Genomic DNA, 12,554 nt, shown 5'->3' with positions numbered 1-12,554 from the left:
TTGTGGCTCCAAGTATATGGTAGTGTACAAGGCGGTGAAAGAGCTGTGCAAACTGTTCAATGAAGGGAACAACTCGACTTAAGGATAACGAACAATCGGGTGCATTTTGAGATCAGCCTTTTTTCAGCTGTAGACATGTAAGGCCAGGTATAAAGTGCTGTGAGTTGGGAAATAAATCTTTGGGAATCCAAACTGATACTGGTTATGCACCTGAAGGAAAAAATATCCAGGTTCCCAATCCCGTGCCCACCTGCTTCACCTGTCCACTCAGCTCGAGAGTGAAGTATTGCTGGTTAAGTCAAATTGCACAAAAATGTGTTTGTTTTTTCTTCCGCTTGCCCCATTGCTATGCTCTTTGCTCCGATTCCTCTGCCTTAGTCATTCCTCCACCCATCGCGATCATAATGGACCAGCAGTGCCACAAAGACATACACAGAATGAACCTAAGTGACCGTGTAATCTCATTATTGTCACCCTTATCCTCCCTTGCCTCTTTTCTCCCTCCCCCCTATTTGCCACTGTCGCTGATTGTGTCATGGTTAAAATTAGATGGGAAGCTCCTCTGCCAGTGACTGCATCTTTCCTTTATCCTGAGCACCTTGAGTGCATTTGGTACATTGCTACTACTCATGATTTATGATAGGGTTGAAGTAGGAGGCAGCCCGTTTTTAATGCTCACCTTTTTGCATTTTTGAGCTGATTCACCAGCCACATGTCTTCCAGGCACGTCTACCTCATGCCAGCAATTTACTTGACAAAACAATTTTGGAGGCAATGGCAAAGGAAGGAGAGAGGTTATTACTTACATGTAATAAAAAAAATAATAATAATAAAAAGTGTGACTCAAATTTGGCGTAACTTGTGTTAAGAGTTGTTCTGGTGGCTAAAAGTCCTCACCGAGTTTCCCCCATAATGGATACGAGTATTCTTTATGGAAAGACAGTGACTAAAAGAACGCTGTTTGTGAAAACGGCAGAGCCACCTCTATGGTACCTTATCTGCATTTTTGGATGATGCTCAGCCCTGACCAGGCACCTCTCTAGGGCCTGCTGGAAGCGTGGGGCGGGCACAACAGAGATAGACGGCAGACTTGCAATCAGACAGGTGATGCACAGAGGAAAGGGGCATATCCTGCAACTCACACGTGTCTGCTGAAATTCTGCAGCCTGTGAGAAGCAGCAGCCCAGTGCTCTGAAACAAATTTGGTTATACTAGAGGGTAGCTTCTCCTAGGGGTGGGCACGCTTCATGCAAATGATCGAGGCAGGTCTGAGGCTACGGAGGGATTTTCTTTCACCAAGAAAACAAACGTTTATTCTGTTTAGTTACTTAACAGCGGGGGAAACGCACCGGGGCGGGGGGTGTGTGTGTGCGGGATGACACGCCAGGGCCGTTGCCGAAAGCGCCCGGGGCCGCCGCGGGTGGATGCGCCGTGCCCGGCCCCCGGCTGACACCTGCTGTCGGCCCGCAGCAGCGACCGAGCGCCCCGGCACTCGGTGCCGGTTGGGGCGGGGGGGGGGGGGCTTGCCATGCAGGGAGCTGGGAGGGGAAGAAAACAGAACAAAGCAAAACCTCTGCGAAAGTACATGACAGGCGAGGTGTAAGGGTACAGGGCAACGCTCATAAGTGAGAATGTCTTTTGTAAGCCCACTTTGCAGGCTTTCAGGCACCTGAAGGAATGCCTGGAGAAATACCTCACACGGCAGGGGGTCCCGTCCCTCCCCACCCCCCGGCGGCCGCTGCCCGTGCCGCAGCCCCGCCCCCCCCCCCCGCCCCTCTCCGCAGGGATCGAATGTCCACCAGGAGCTGCCCAGCGCGCCCCTCGGGAAAACTGCCTCTTAATGGAACTTCAGCCGCGAACGAAACGAAGGATGGCTTCCAGGCTGGCAGGCCCCGACAAGGCCCCGGTGCCGCCGGACTCGGGCAGCAGCTCGGCCCCACAGCAGGCCCAGCGTGGGCCCCGATCGGTGGCGGGGCCTGCGCCCCACCCCCGCGGGCCCGCCCGCCCCCCCGGGCCTAGCTGAGGGACAGCGAGGAGCCGTGCGTGGCCGCACAGCGCGGGGGCCGCCCGCCCGCCCCTGCGCCGCCTTCCCCCCAGCCCGGGCAGCGCTCCGCCATAGCGCCCGCGGGCCGCCGGCCGCCGCCATTGTTGGGCGGGCAGGGAGGACGCCGCGGTGCCACACGCAAAGCCGTCCCCCCCGCCCCCGGGGCCGCCGCGGTGCCACACTCTAACCCGTCCCCCGCGGCGCGGTGACGCAGCCGCGGGCTGGGCCCCGCCTGCGCGGCCGGAGCTCCGCGCCGGAAGTGACCGGAGCGGGCGGCGGAGAGGGGCGCGCCCCCGGGTGCCGCAGCATAACCCTTCCGGGCGGGGGCGGCCCTGCCGGGCGGTTCCCGCGACTGAGGCGCGGCGGGATGGAGTGAGGCGCGGCGGTAAGGAGCGGGATGGAGTGAGGCGCGGCGGTAAGGAGCGGGGTGGCGGGCGGCGGTGGGGCCGGGCCGGGCCCTAACGGCTGTCTCTCCCCCTCAGGACGGCGCGGGAGCAGCGGGGCCTCGCCCTTCTCCTCAGGCGGGCCGGGGCTATGCGAGGGCCGCGCTGCCGCCTGCCCTAGGCCCGGGCCGCGGCGGCGGCGGCGGGCCCGGCGGGGGAGCGGCGAGTGGCTGCGGGGCCCGATGCGGGAGTACAAGGTGGTGGTGCTGGGCAGTGGGGGGGTGGGGAAGTCCGCCCTGACGGTGCAGTTCGTCACCGGGACCTTCATCGAGAAGTACGACCCTACCATCGAGGACTTCTACCGCAAGGAGATTGAGGTGGACTCGTCCCCCTCGGTGCTGGAGATCCTCGACACGGCGGGTACCGAGCAGTTCGCCTCCATGCGCGATCTCTACATCAAAAACGGGCAGGGCTTCATCCTCGTCTACAGCCTGGTCAACCAGCAGTCCTTCCAGGTAACCTCGCCCGGGCCCGGGGCGGGGGCGGCAGCTCGGGCGGGCGGGCGGGGAGGCGGCGGCCCCGGCGGTCCCTCTCTGGCCGCAGCCGATCCAGCCCTGGGGAAGGCGCTGGGCCGAGGAGAAAGTTTTAGGCTTATCCACGTGTAAGCCCTTGATCTCTGAAGGGGCAAAAGTGAGAATGCCCCCTCGAAAGTGCGTTTACCAGCCCTGCTTCCTGTTGGAAAACTGCTTGCTTTGCAGGTACTTATCAGGTTGCCACCATTGTTCTCCAACACTGCCTGGGATTTAACAAAGACCCGGTCCCAGTTGCCCGACAGAAATCTTTTGGCAATCCCCTTTCACGAAGAAGTCGGTGGATATTAAAATCGAGACTTCCCTTTTTTCTTTATTCCTAACCCCACCCCCACCCCACCCGCCTTCTTAAAAGGCATATTTCTTTATTTAGTCTTGAAGAGAGTCTTATTGTTCTGCAGTTGTGACTTGCTAAGTAAGCTGGTTTTTGCCCCCTTCCCCCAAAATTTGTTCCTGTCCAGCATAAACTCGATGCTTTCACAGCGTAGGTGGTGTACTGGAGAGGAGAAGCAGGCCATATGCGATAATTTGTGGGTCTGGATTTCATTTCTACTATTAAAACTCTCAAAAGAAATAGAAGTATCTCTCTCAGTAATTGGTCAAAGCTGCCTGTAGAAGTGAGGCTTTATTTGTGAGAATAAGTAGATTTAGCAGCACTGCATGCAGCACAGGGATTTGCAACTACTGCATTGGCTTCAGTTGCTGAGTTGGGTGTATTCCAGCTGCTTGGCAAAGCCTTGCACACCCCCACTGAATCAGTATGTTTGCTTCTGCTGAAGGCTAAACTTTTATCTTAGCAGAGGCCTCAGAATAGCACAAGCACAAGCTGAAGACATACTTTCTTTGGAAAACAACAGCAATGACATTGGGATGCTTCTCCCCTCATTTTCATTTATCTTGGGGACCAGTGAGTCCCCATTATTTGAGGGATGGACATACAGTTAGTAATCTATCCTGTTAATATTTAATTTTTCTTGTCTGTCTATAGCATGTTTACTTTGAGGCCTGTAGGTGTAAGCCGTTCTGCAGTTCTTTTACACAGTGGTAACTTCAAATGCTTAAATTGCTTTGTCCCAGAGCTATGCAAGAATTTGTAGAACTTAGTAGTACTGATAGTAACTTAAAACACTCAGGGGGCAGAGGAGGCTGACTCAGCCTTTCAAGTGTAAACTCCCAATGTTAGCTCAGACTTGAATAAATGAATCTCTAGGTAATAAAATCTCTTTACAGCATCTAATTTGGTTACTTACATGTGATTAAATGTGCTCACAATGAATTATTCTAAGCATTCCAGAAGTGAGAAGACTATTTAAATGACTGGCTTTCTCAAGCTGTAAACTAAACACAAGCTTCCTAAATGATTGTGTAATGGATGCTACTACTAATGTTCCAGGTCACTAGACAATTTTTTTCAGAAAACTGAAATCAACTTTCAAAGCAGCTATACTGTATCTTCCTCTAGCTGAACTGAAAGTATGTCTTAGAGTACAGTAGTAATTTTCTGTTTTATAAATGCATACACATTTATAAAATGTATGCATATATACTAAAATAAAAAATAACTTGTATTAAAAATTGGTAGTAAACTTTCTCTGAGTTCTGAATCTGCATGAATATGAATTTAAGAAGTCTTCTGATGTATTTTGAATGTTCAGTTGCATGTGAGTGTTATTAAAATGTTCTTCTGTAGTGATTGTATAGCAATTTCTTGTGATTACTTACATGTACTAACCAGTGGGATTGTTTGATCAGGACATCAAGCCGATGAGGGACCAGATTGTCCGGGTGAAGAGATACGAGAAGGTTCCTCTGATCCTAGTGGGGAATAAAGTGGATCTGGAGTCGGAGAGGGAGGTCTTATCTGCAGAAGGCAGAGCCCTGGCTCAGGAGTGGGGCTGTCCCTTCATGGAGACATCAGCCAAGAGCAAAACAATGGTGGATGAACTGTTTGCTGAGATCGTCAGGCAAATGAACTATGCCTCCCTGCCTGAAAAACAAGATCAGTGTTGTACAACTTGCATCGTCCAGTGAGAGAAATTAAGAAAAACCTCAATCATGGCCATACAGAGCAGGTTGGTGGAACAGTCATAACTAACCGAGGTGCATAAACATGTTGTTTAAGCAAGCAGATAAAGCGTGACAGGGAGTCTGAAATTAAGTAGTCTAATGTGGAGGTAGCCTTCCTCTGAAAGAGATGGAAGCTTGTGTGTTTGGTTTCACGTGATTACTCGACTCAAATGGACTTGTGTTACTTCAGTAGGGTTACTTGGGGAACATTGCATTTACTTGCAGCAATTTTGCAGTGAGACAAAGCGTGTGATCTCATCTGCACTTTCTTTTCACTGTCAGTGCTGTATTTGACATTACGTTATCATTAATAATGTTTTGTGATGCAGTGGGTTTCTTCATTGGTTGTAGTTGGTACCTGAATTATTTTTGAGTAACGGGAATTACCTTGGAGTTTGATGGGATTATTGTGACCAAGTTTCTCAGTAGTTTTGCAGGGAAGACTTTGAGCTTGTTTAAAAAATAAATAGATCAGTTCTATGGTACAGAAACTGAATGTACTTAAGAGTACGTTTCTGCCTTATCAGTGAAATAAGTTTGAAAGAGAACCACCCTGAGTTGTGAGGAGTGGCTTGAAGTCCTCATGTACTAGTCAAGGATGTGTACAAAGTGCTCTTCATCTGAAATCACCAGAGCAGAGAACACGCTGTAAAATGGCTTCCCAATGCACAACTCTTTCCTTTCCTGGTGACTCATAAGAGGTGTGGCAAGAGCGCAGTGTTCAGAGGGGCCCCTGTAAAGCTCCCCCTGTCTCGGGTATTGCTTTGATTTTTATTTTTTTTTCCTCAAGGCTAGCTGCTCTTGGCCCTTCACACACATGGCGGTCTTTTTTGGTACCTTTTTCACCTGATTTTATAAATGGTTCTGTTCCTCCCCTGCACACTGCAGCGCTGTCATTCCTGTGCAAGGTGGTTCTAGACATCTCCCCCCCCCCCCCCGTTTGAATTTCTAGCCATTGCAGGTCTGGTTACAAAATCGGCTTGAATCCATCTTACTGAGAAGTGCTCTTCTACATCATTGGCACGCTCTGTGTGCAGCTAGCTGGTCCATCAGACCTTCAGTTGTCTTTTGGACTTGCCTTGACAAATAACTCGATGTGATCTTCGAGGGCAAGTGCAGAGATGAGGGAGGACATGAAAATTTCACGGGAAAGAACTCTTCTTCTTGACAGCTACACTGATTGAGGCTTAGGCTCTGACTGCCATGCTAGTAACTCTTGCTTGAGTCAAAGGAGCTTTTTGTGTCTGAGTGACAAGAGGGAAAATAGGTTATTACTGGAAGCTTTGGACCATGTATCCTCTTTAATCTTGAGTGCAAGGTCAGAGAGTGAAGTTTCAAAGCTTGGCTTTGAGATTGTTATCAAGTGCTTTGTGGATGTAAAGTTTTCGGTACTCGTGACCCTAGCACTGTCATACTAAAGATAATACATGATGGTTTTATCTCCAGTTCTGTGAAATTAGGAAAGGCTGCTGTCACCTAAGGGGTGCGTCTAAGTTCAAGATTTGCTCGCTGAAAGGCAAGCCAACTACTTGTATTGGAGCAGAGAGAAATACAAATGAAGTCTTTCCTTGTACACTAACACCTGCAGAGCCTTTTAGGATTATAGGAAGGAGTAAATCAAAGCAGTTATTGCTTTTTTAACAGAGTGCTGCAGGGTTAATATCTTAAATTATGTATAGTAATGCAGTGTTTCAGCTATTTCTGAGGCATTGCACAAATAAGAGTTTGTGGACTTGAAGTGTCATATCAGAGATGGCAGTAACCCCTGGGTTACTAGTGGTTCAACTTGTGCAGGTTGCTGTCTCCAGCTCCGACAAAATCAGGCCTTTTATCCATGAAACTCACACTTCCAGAATTGGTTACTTATAAGGGAGGGTTCTTTGTAGCCTGTCCTATTATGAATTTAGCATTAAATTTCAAGTTTAATCTTAAAAAGTGACACTGGGGCAGGAGGCAGGGCTATATACGTATTATTCCTTTGAATCATAACTTGCATCTAGATTTGATGAGTTTCCTAAGCATGCTCTTTCTTCAGGAGAAACATCTGTATTCTTATGCCTTTGTGACCTCTTGAGATAGAGGATCCTAAGCTTTTGTAATACAGATTGCCTTTCATTCTGCCTAGCTCATAGTGTCACATCAAGCCTCTAGCAGCAAAATACTTCCTTGCTTCTAGGAGATGTTGCTTCTGCCCAGTGTAGTCTTGACACCTGTGCCAAACAAGTCAGTCTTTCCTGCCTGAGCAGCTTTCTATTCAGTCCGGGTCTCACCATGTCTGGAGCTTCTATTACTTGTCCTGGCTCTTTCCAGGCTTCATGCTCCGTATTTTTCACTTCAGCCTCACACGGTTGGGATATTTTCTTCTTCCTGGCTCCCACTCTGTACTTGTTCTTTGACTGAGTAGGTGTAGGGTCTCATTAACTTTATGATAAGCTTTTGCTGCCTGATAATTTCTGTCTGATGTGCTCTAGTGTAGGAGAGCTGACGGTGTCTTGTGATAGCTGTAATCAGCTTTGTATTCTTCTGCTTATCTGTGATCCAGGGAACAATTGCTGCTTCTCAGACATCGCTTTAGCAGTGACCCCATCCTAGGTAAAGTGAAACTGAGGAAGTGGAACCAGCTGTCTGAAAACCTGTGTGTAGGAAATGGGCCTGAACTGTAACTCTGTCCTAGCATAACTGTTGTCACCTCTGAGTTCTGTGACCTGTCTGCATCCAGGAGGAGTTTTAGGTCCAGATCAATTAGTTCAGAATGAAGTACACGAAACAGTTTGTGTCAAGTTCTGATGGAGAAACCAATGAGAGGGATGGGGGATGGATTATATGCTGGACCTGGTTCTAAGGCATCTGAAGCATTTAGGGCTGTTTCCAGGTCAGTTTTAACTAGCAAGTACCACTTACTTTTTTGGTACTGATACCTCAGCTTATCTGTCAAGTATGGTGTTGTGTAGGTTCTTTCACAACACTTTTGAGTAGCAGTTGCTTAAATTTACTGTTCCAGTCAGTTGCTGTGGGTGAAATGAAGGACAGAACATAACTACATAATTGAGATAACCCATGGTTCCTTTTAAAAATGTGTGTTGTTCTTGCATCCTGTCCCCTCGCCCACCTTCCCTGCTTCTGCAGTGGTTTCTGTCATTTCATTATTACACTCAGAGATGTGAGATTTCCAGTAGCTGCTCTCTGTTCCTTGCTCTAGTGTTTCTCTTGATATTTCAATATCACAATATTTTGTATTTTAAATCTTCTTTAAAGTATGGCACCTGTTACAGTGTTGCTGCGTTAAAGGTTTTCTGTAGAGGTACTAATGGGATTGGGAAAATCTTAATATTGGGGTGAAAGACTGACGCTGACTAGTGATTTCTGTCCCCTTTATGAGTAACTGATATTAGCAAGTGCTGAAGGAAGAGTACTCTTCTCTGGAGATAAAACCTGAAAGTGTACTGTCTTCTGGTCTGTGTGGCTATGTAACACAGACAAATTTGCTTTACTAAGTTGTCTAACATCCCCTTCTCTCCTGCCTGTTCAAAGAAGAGACTAGACAGCTATAGAAATTTCATAGGCAGGTGAAGCGGATAAGGTATATATGGTGCTAATTGTAGTAACTAAGCACAGATTAAATGGAAAGATGACAAATTGGAATTGGGAGGTCCCTAACCTGGAAATATAAGGATGCTAGAAGAGCATGTGGAGGAAAATACTATTACTTGCTTTCTCTGTTCATACTATCCCCAGCCACAGCACTGGATACTATATTTAGGTGGAGTTTTGGGATGAATGTGACTGGTAGGATGAGGGGCCTGCACTGTAAATGGTTTACCTCTCCTGTGCTCTAAGCAAAGATAAAACACGTATTAAGCAGGTCTAATCCATCCCCATTAAAAGCTAGATGTTTGTTTGCTGTTTTGACAATACAGGGACTCTCCCCATCTAAAATTTGTGGACTGGCAATGGGCTTGGGGGGATGGGGGCGGAACGAATGACAAGGTGACATGGCACATGCTCACCCGACTGGGGGAGAATTGCTGTTGGTTGGAAAACATACAAACAAGCAAGCAAAACCTGGCTGTTGGCTCTTGTCAGTGGAGGAGTACTGCTCCTGAATGTTGGGGGTGGCCAGTTCTCAGGCAAGAAGGGGAACCCTATGTCAGAGCATTCTGTTGTGCCAAACTGTTCATTGAGCACATGCCAACAGCTAAAAAGAAGTGGTACAGTGGGAAGTGTAAGGTCCTGACTTCTCTGAAGAAATGACTTTAAGAATAGAGAAAACTCACCAAAATCCCTGAAAAGCCAAGGATTAAGCTTCAGTGAAGTGCATACATGTGCATGTGAAGGATAGGTTTGTACAGACACTGAGCTTCGACTGAGGCTTTTAGGATGTCTCTGCAGATGAATCTTGTGAAGGGCAAGGAAGTTATCAGAAATAAGAAGGTGTGTTGGTCCCTTTGGTTACATTTCTGTGTTTTGATTGAGAACAGTGGCGTACGGTTCTCCCTACTGATGCTGTCTGAGTGCTAAGGGGTTTTCTTGGTAGTAATTTAGAGGATCTGAATGCTGAGAGCCCAGATGTCAAAACTGAATTAGTTGGGTCATTTACCTGTTATTAGAACTTGTGCGGAATGCCACTGCTTCACGTTACGGGCTGATATGGTGCCTCCTCACCACCAGTGCAAAGCCTAGTGTATGTCTGTCTGTACAGGAAAACTTGAATTTCCTAGCTGTTTCGGATCTTTAGAAGCAATTTAGTATCCCACAGGGGCAACTGTTACAAAGTTCATAGCAGTAAGTTGTTTGCCTGCTTGTCTCTTGTATTACCAGAATCAGAGGAGGGGAACTTAAAAATGCTGCTGTGTAGAGCAGTGCTTTGGAGCTCAGTATGGAAAACCAGGTGTTCCACGCTGTGGGAGAAGCAGAGTTCACTTGGAATGTGTATTGAATATGGCTTTCATTAGTTATTTTGTTTAAATTGCAGATAAAACTCAGAGGAAACTTGCACAGATGCTGCTTTGGAGAACTTTCAGCCCAGGTTGCAGAGCTGAGCCTTGGTAAACCTGTCTCTATTACAGCACATTGCCATACATCTAAGTGCATAAGGTTGGTGGCCTCCAGGATCCACACACCTTAATCAGAATGCTTAGCATGTTTACCATAAGTTTAAAAATCTGTTCTTTATCTATCAGTCCTTTTATAGCTTTCTAAGTTCATATAATGGCTAATATGCAAGAGTTCATTTTTAATATTTTAATTGATTTCTTTAATCAATTTCTGAACTTGTATTTATTAAATACTTAAACTCAGTATTACCTACTCAATGCCTTTTAAAAGAAGAGAGTTTTAATGGAGAATAAATTGAGCCTTAAACAAATGGTTACTTCTGTATATTACCTCGCATCAGTGCTTATTTCTGTTTGCAAAGTTTTCTCCTCCAATGTAGTTGGTCATTCTTTGAGACTTTTTGTTTACGTGTGACAGTGTCATGAAAAGATACTGAAGGCACCTCTGTTGTATGGATGTAGTATCCCTTTTCTTGGCAAATGCAGCTGTGACATTGTGTTTTTGTAACTGGTCTGATCTGACTGTAGGGATTACTTGGAACGGGATGTGAAGTCCTCAGCTGATACTTCTTTTCTTGCAATCGTGGGTTTCTTAAACTCATTCAGTCAAAAATGACAATTGTAGCATTGAAAAATGGCGGCATGCTTTTCCTTCTACTGAGTTTCTAAACTTGCTTGTTTACAAATAGCTTCTTTACACCTTTGAAAAGGGATAATGTATCCTTCAAAATGGGCTGTATGTCTAGTCCATCAGCTCAGCTTTGCCTGGCACATTAAGAGACATCTAGTAGACTTCTGCACATGTAAATCTAATGCAAATAAGATCACTTTACATTTTATAGTTCCTAATATTTGTCTTTCTGAATAATATTTTAAAGCAATATTTGTTAAAGTTTTTCTTGCACTGTCACAAATTGCTTTTTAGTTTGTTTTTTTCCCTAATAAACAAGTTTAATATTAGAGACAAGTTGGTGTAACAAGGGGAAAAGCACCAGGTTTCAGTGATACTAACTGCAAGCGTGCTTTAAACAGCCATTGCCTTCCTTATTGTTTACCTGATCAACATTTTCTGTGAATACTTGAAAATTTTAACAATAACGCAGGTATAAAGAGCAGAATGAAAATGTACAAAGAACAGATGAAATCTTTTTGTTCAGTTTTATTAACATGTTGCATACATGAGAGCTTTTTCTAGCAGTGGTTTAAAATGTGTCATTTTTTTTGCAGAAACTTAATAACTGCAGCTCACCTACTGCACCAAAGTTCTAGGTTTTTAGGAGCCCAGCTTTAGTCATTTGAACATGCTTCTAGAAATGTACATTCTTTCCCTGTAATAGCTAAATAACTTTGAGAAAAGCTCCAGTAAAAGCAGTGATGGATATATGAGGTTAAGCAGTTGAAAACTCACGAATTGTATTGTGGATGATGGCATTTAAAACAATAAAAGATCACCGGTACAGTATCTCAACATTAATGTGTTTTATTGGTAATAATGCAGGCTGGCTTTACAGTGTTAGTGGAAATAAAGGTTCTGAGTCTACATTCAGTGTTGAATTTGAATCCTGAGAAGAAGAGGACACCAGGTTTTCTGCTTGGGTATTGAAACACCTGATTTATTTTCCTGTGGGGTTACTTGAATTTTTTCCCCCCCCCCTGTTTGTACAAACTTTATAAACAGGCTGAGGCTAATACTTAGGTTTGCACTTTAATATCAGAATTAAACCAAACCTTGTATTCAAAGTAGATAATTTTTTTTGTGATGGTTGTTGATCTTTTTTGTAGGTTGTAAGGAAGTAATAGGAAATAAAAGTAATTCATAAAGATCTTAGTTTTCCTTTGTCTAAGGGGGAAAAAGTTGGTTAATATTAATCAGTGGTTCATTCCTATGGGTAGTTATCAAACCAGTGTTCATTGTCATTGACCTCAGCGCAAAAAAAAAAAAAAAAGAGAAAAAAAAAAAAACCCTTAAACTTGAACTAGCTTAGAGTGACAGGACTGGGAAAACGAGAGATGGTTTCTTCAGCACACTTTGGGGGGAAAAAGGGACCAAAAGTTATTTTAGGCTTCCTCAATAGATTGCATGTGAAGTTGCTTATTAGAGTAAGAGGCTAATAATAAATGCAATATGTATTGTCTTTACTATGGCATCTGTTTAGGAGTTGTTCAAATCACTGCAGTAGGGCTCTACAAATAAAAATGTAACCTAACATCATGTATCTAATGTACTGTATCTTTATCAGTGATAGGTGAAATCTGGAATAACAAGTGCAAAAATGGAACAATTACCTATAATGCTTTGTAAAAAGTTTTTTCCGGTAGAATTCATTCTTGTCATTTTGTAAGACAACCCTACAGTCCACCTGTTTGTAACTTTTTTAATAAAATAGATACCTGTATTACCAAACTGGGGTGACTA

At 45.2% G+C, this 12,554-nt stretch overlaps 1 protein-coding gene across 2 annotated transcripts; it reads left to right on the top strand.

The window, feature by feature from the left end:
• Positions 1 to 2,259: 2,259 nt before the first annotated feature.
• RAP2C (RAP2C, member of RAS oncogene family) lies at positions 2,260 to 12,542 on the top strand. 2 transcript variants are annotated; one of them, XM_055818010.1, is made up of 4 exons: positions 2,260 to 2,459; positions 2,527 to 2,942; positions 4,770 to 5,089; positions 10,057 to 12,542. In XM_055818010.1, the coding sequence occupies exons 2-3, from the start codon at positions 2,670 to 2,672 to the stop codon at positions 5,046 to 5,048; spliced, it is 552 nt and encodes a 183-aa protein (XP_055673985.1). In that variant the 5' UTR covers positions 2,260 to 2,459; positions 2,527 to 2,669; the 3' UTR covers positions 5,049 to 5,089; positions 10,057 to 12,542. The 2 variants fall into 2 exon arrangements, with proteins under 2 accessions (XP_055673985.1, XP_055673984.1); XM_055818009.1 differs by having other exon boundaries at positions 2,261 to 2,429.
• Positions 12,543 to 12,554: the final 12 nt, after the last annotated feature.

Source organism: Falco peregrinus, chromosome 13, assembly GCF_023634155.1.
Source record: "Falco peregrinus isolate bFalPer1 chromosome 13, bFalPer1.pri, whole genome shotgun sequence".
Classification (NCBI taxonomy): Eukaryota; Metazoa; Chordata; class Aves; order Falconiformes; family Falconidae; genus Falco; species Falco peregrinus.
Note: the sequence above shows the minus strand (reverse complement) of the source record. Positions and strands in the feature narration are given on the sequence as shown.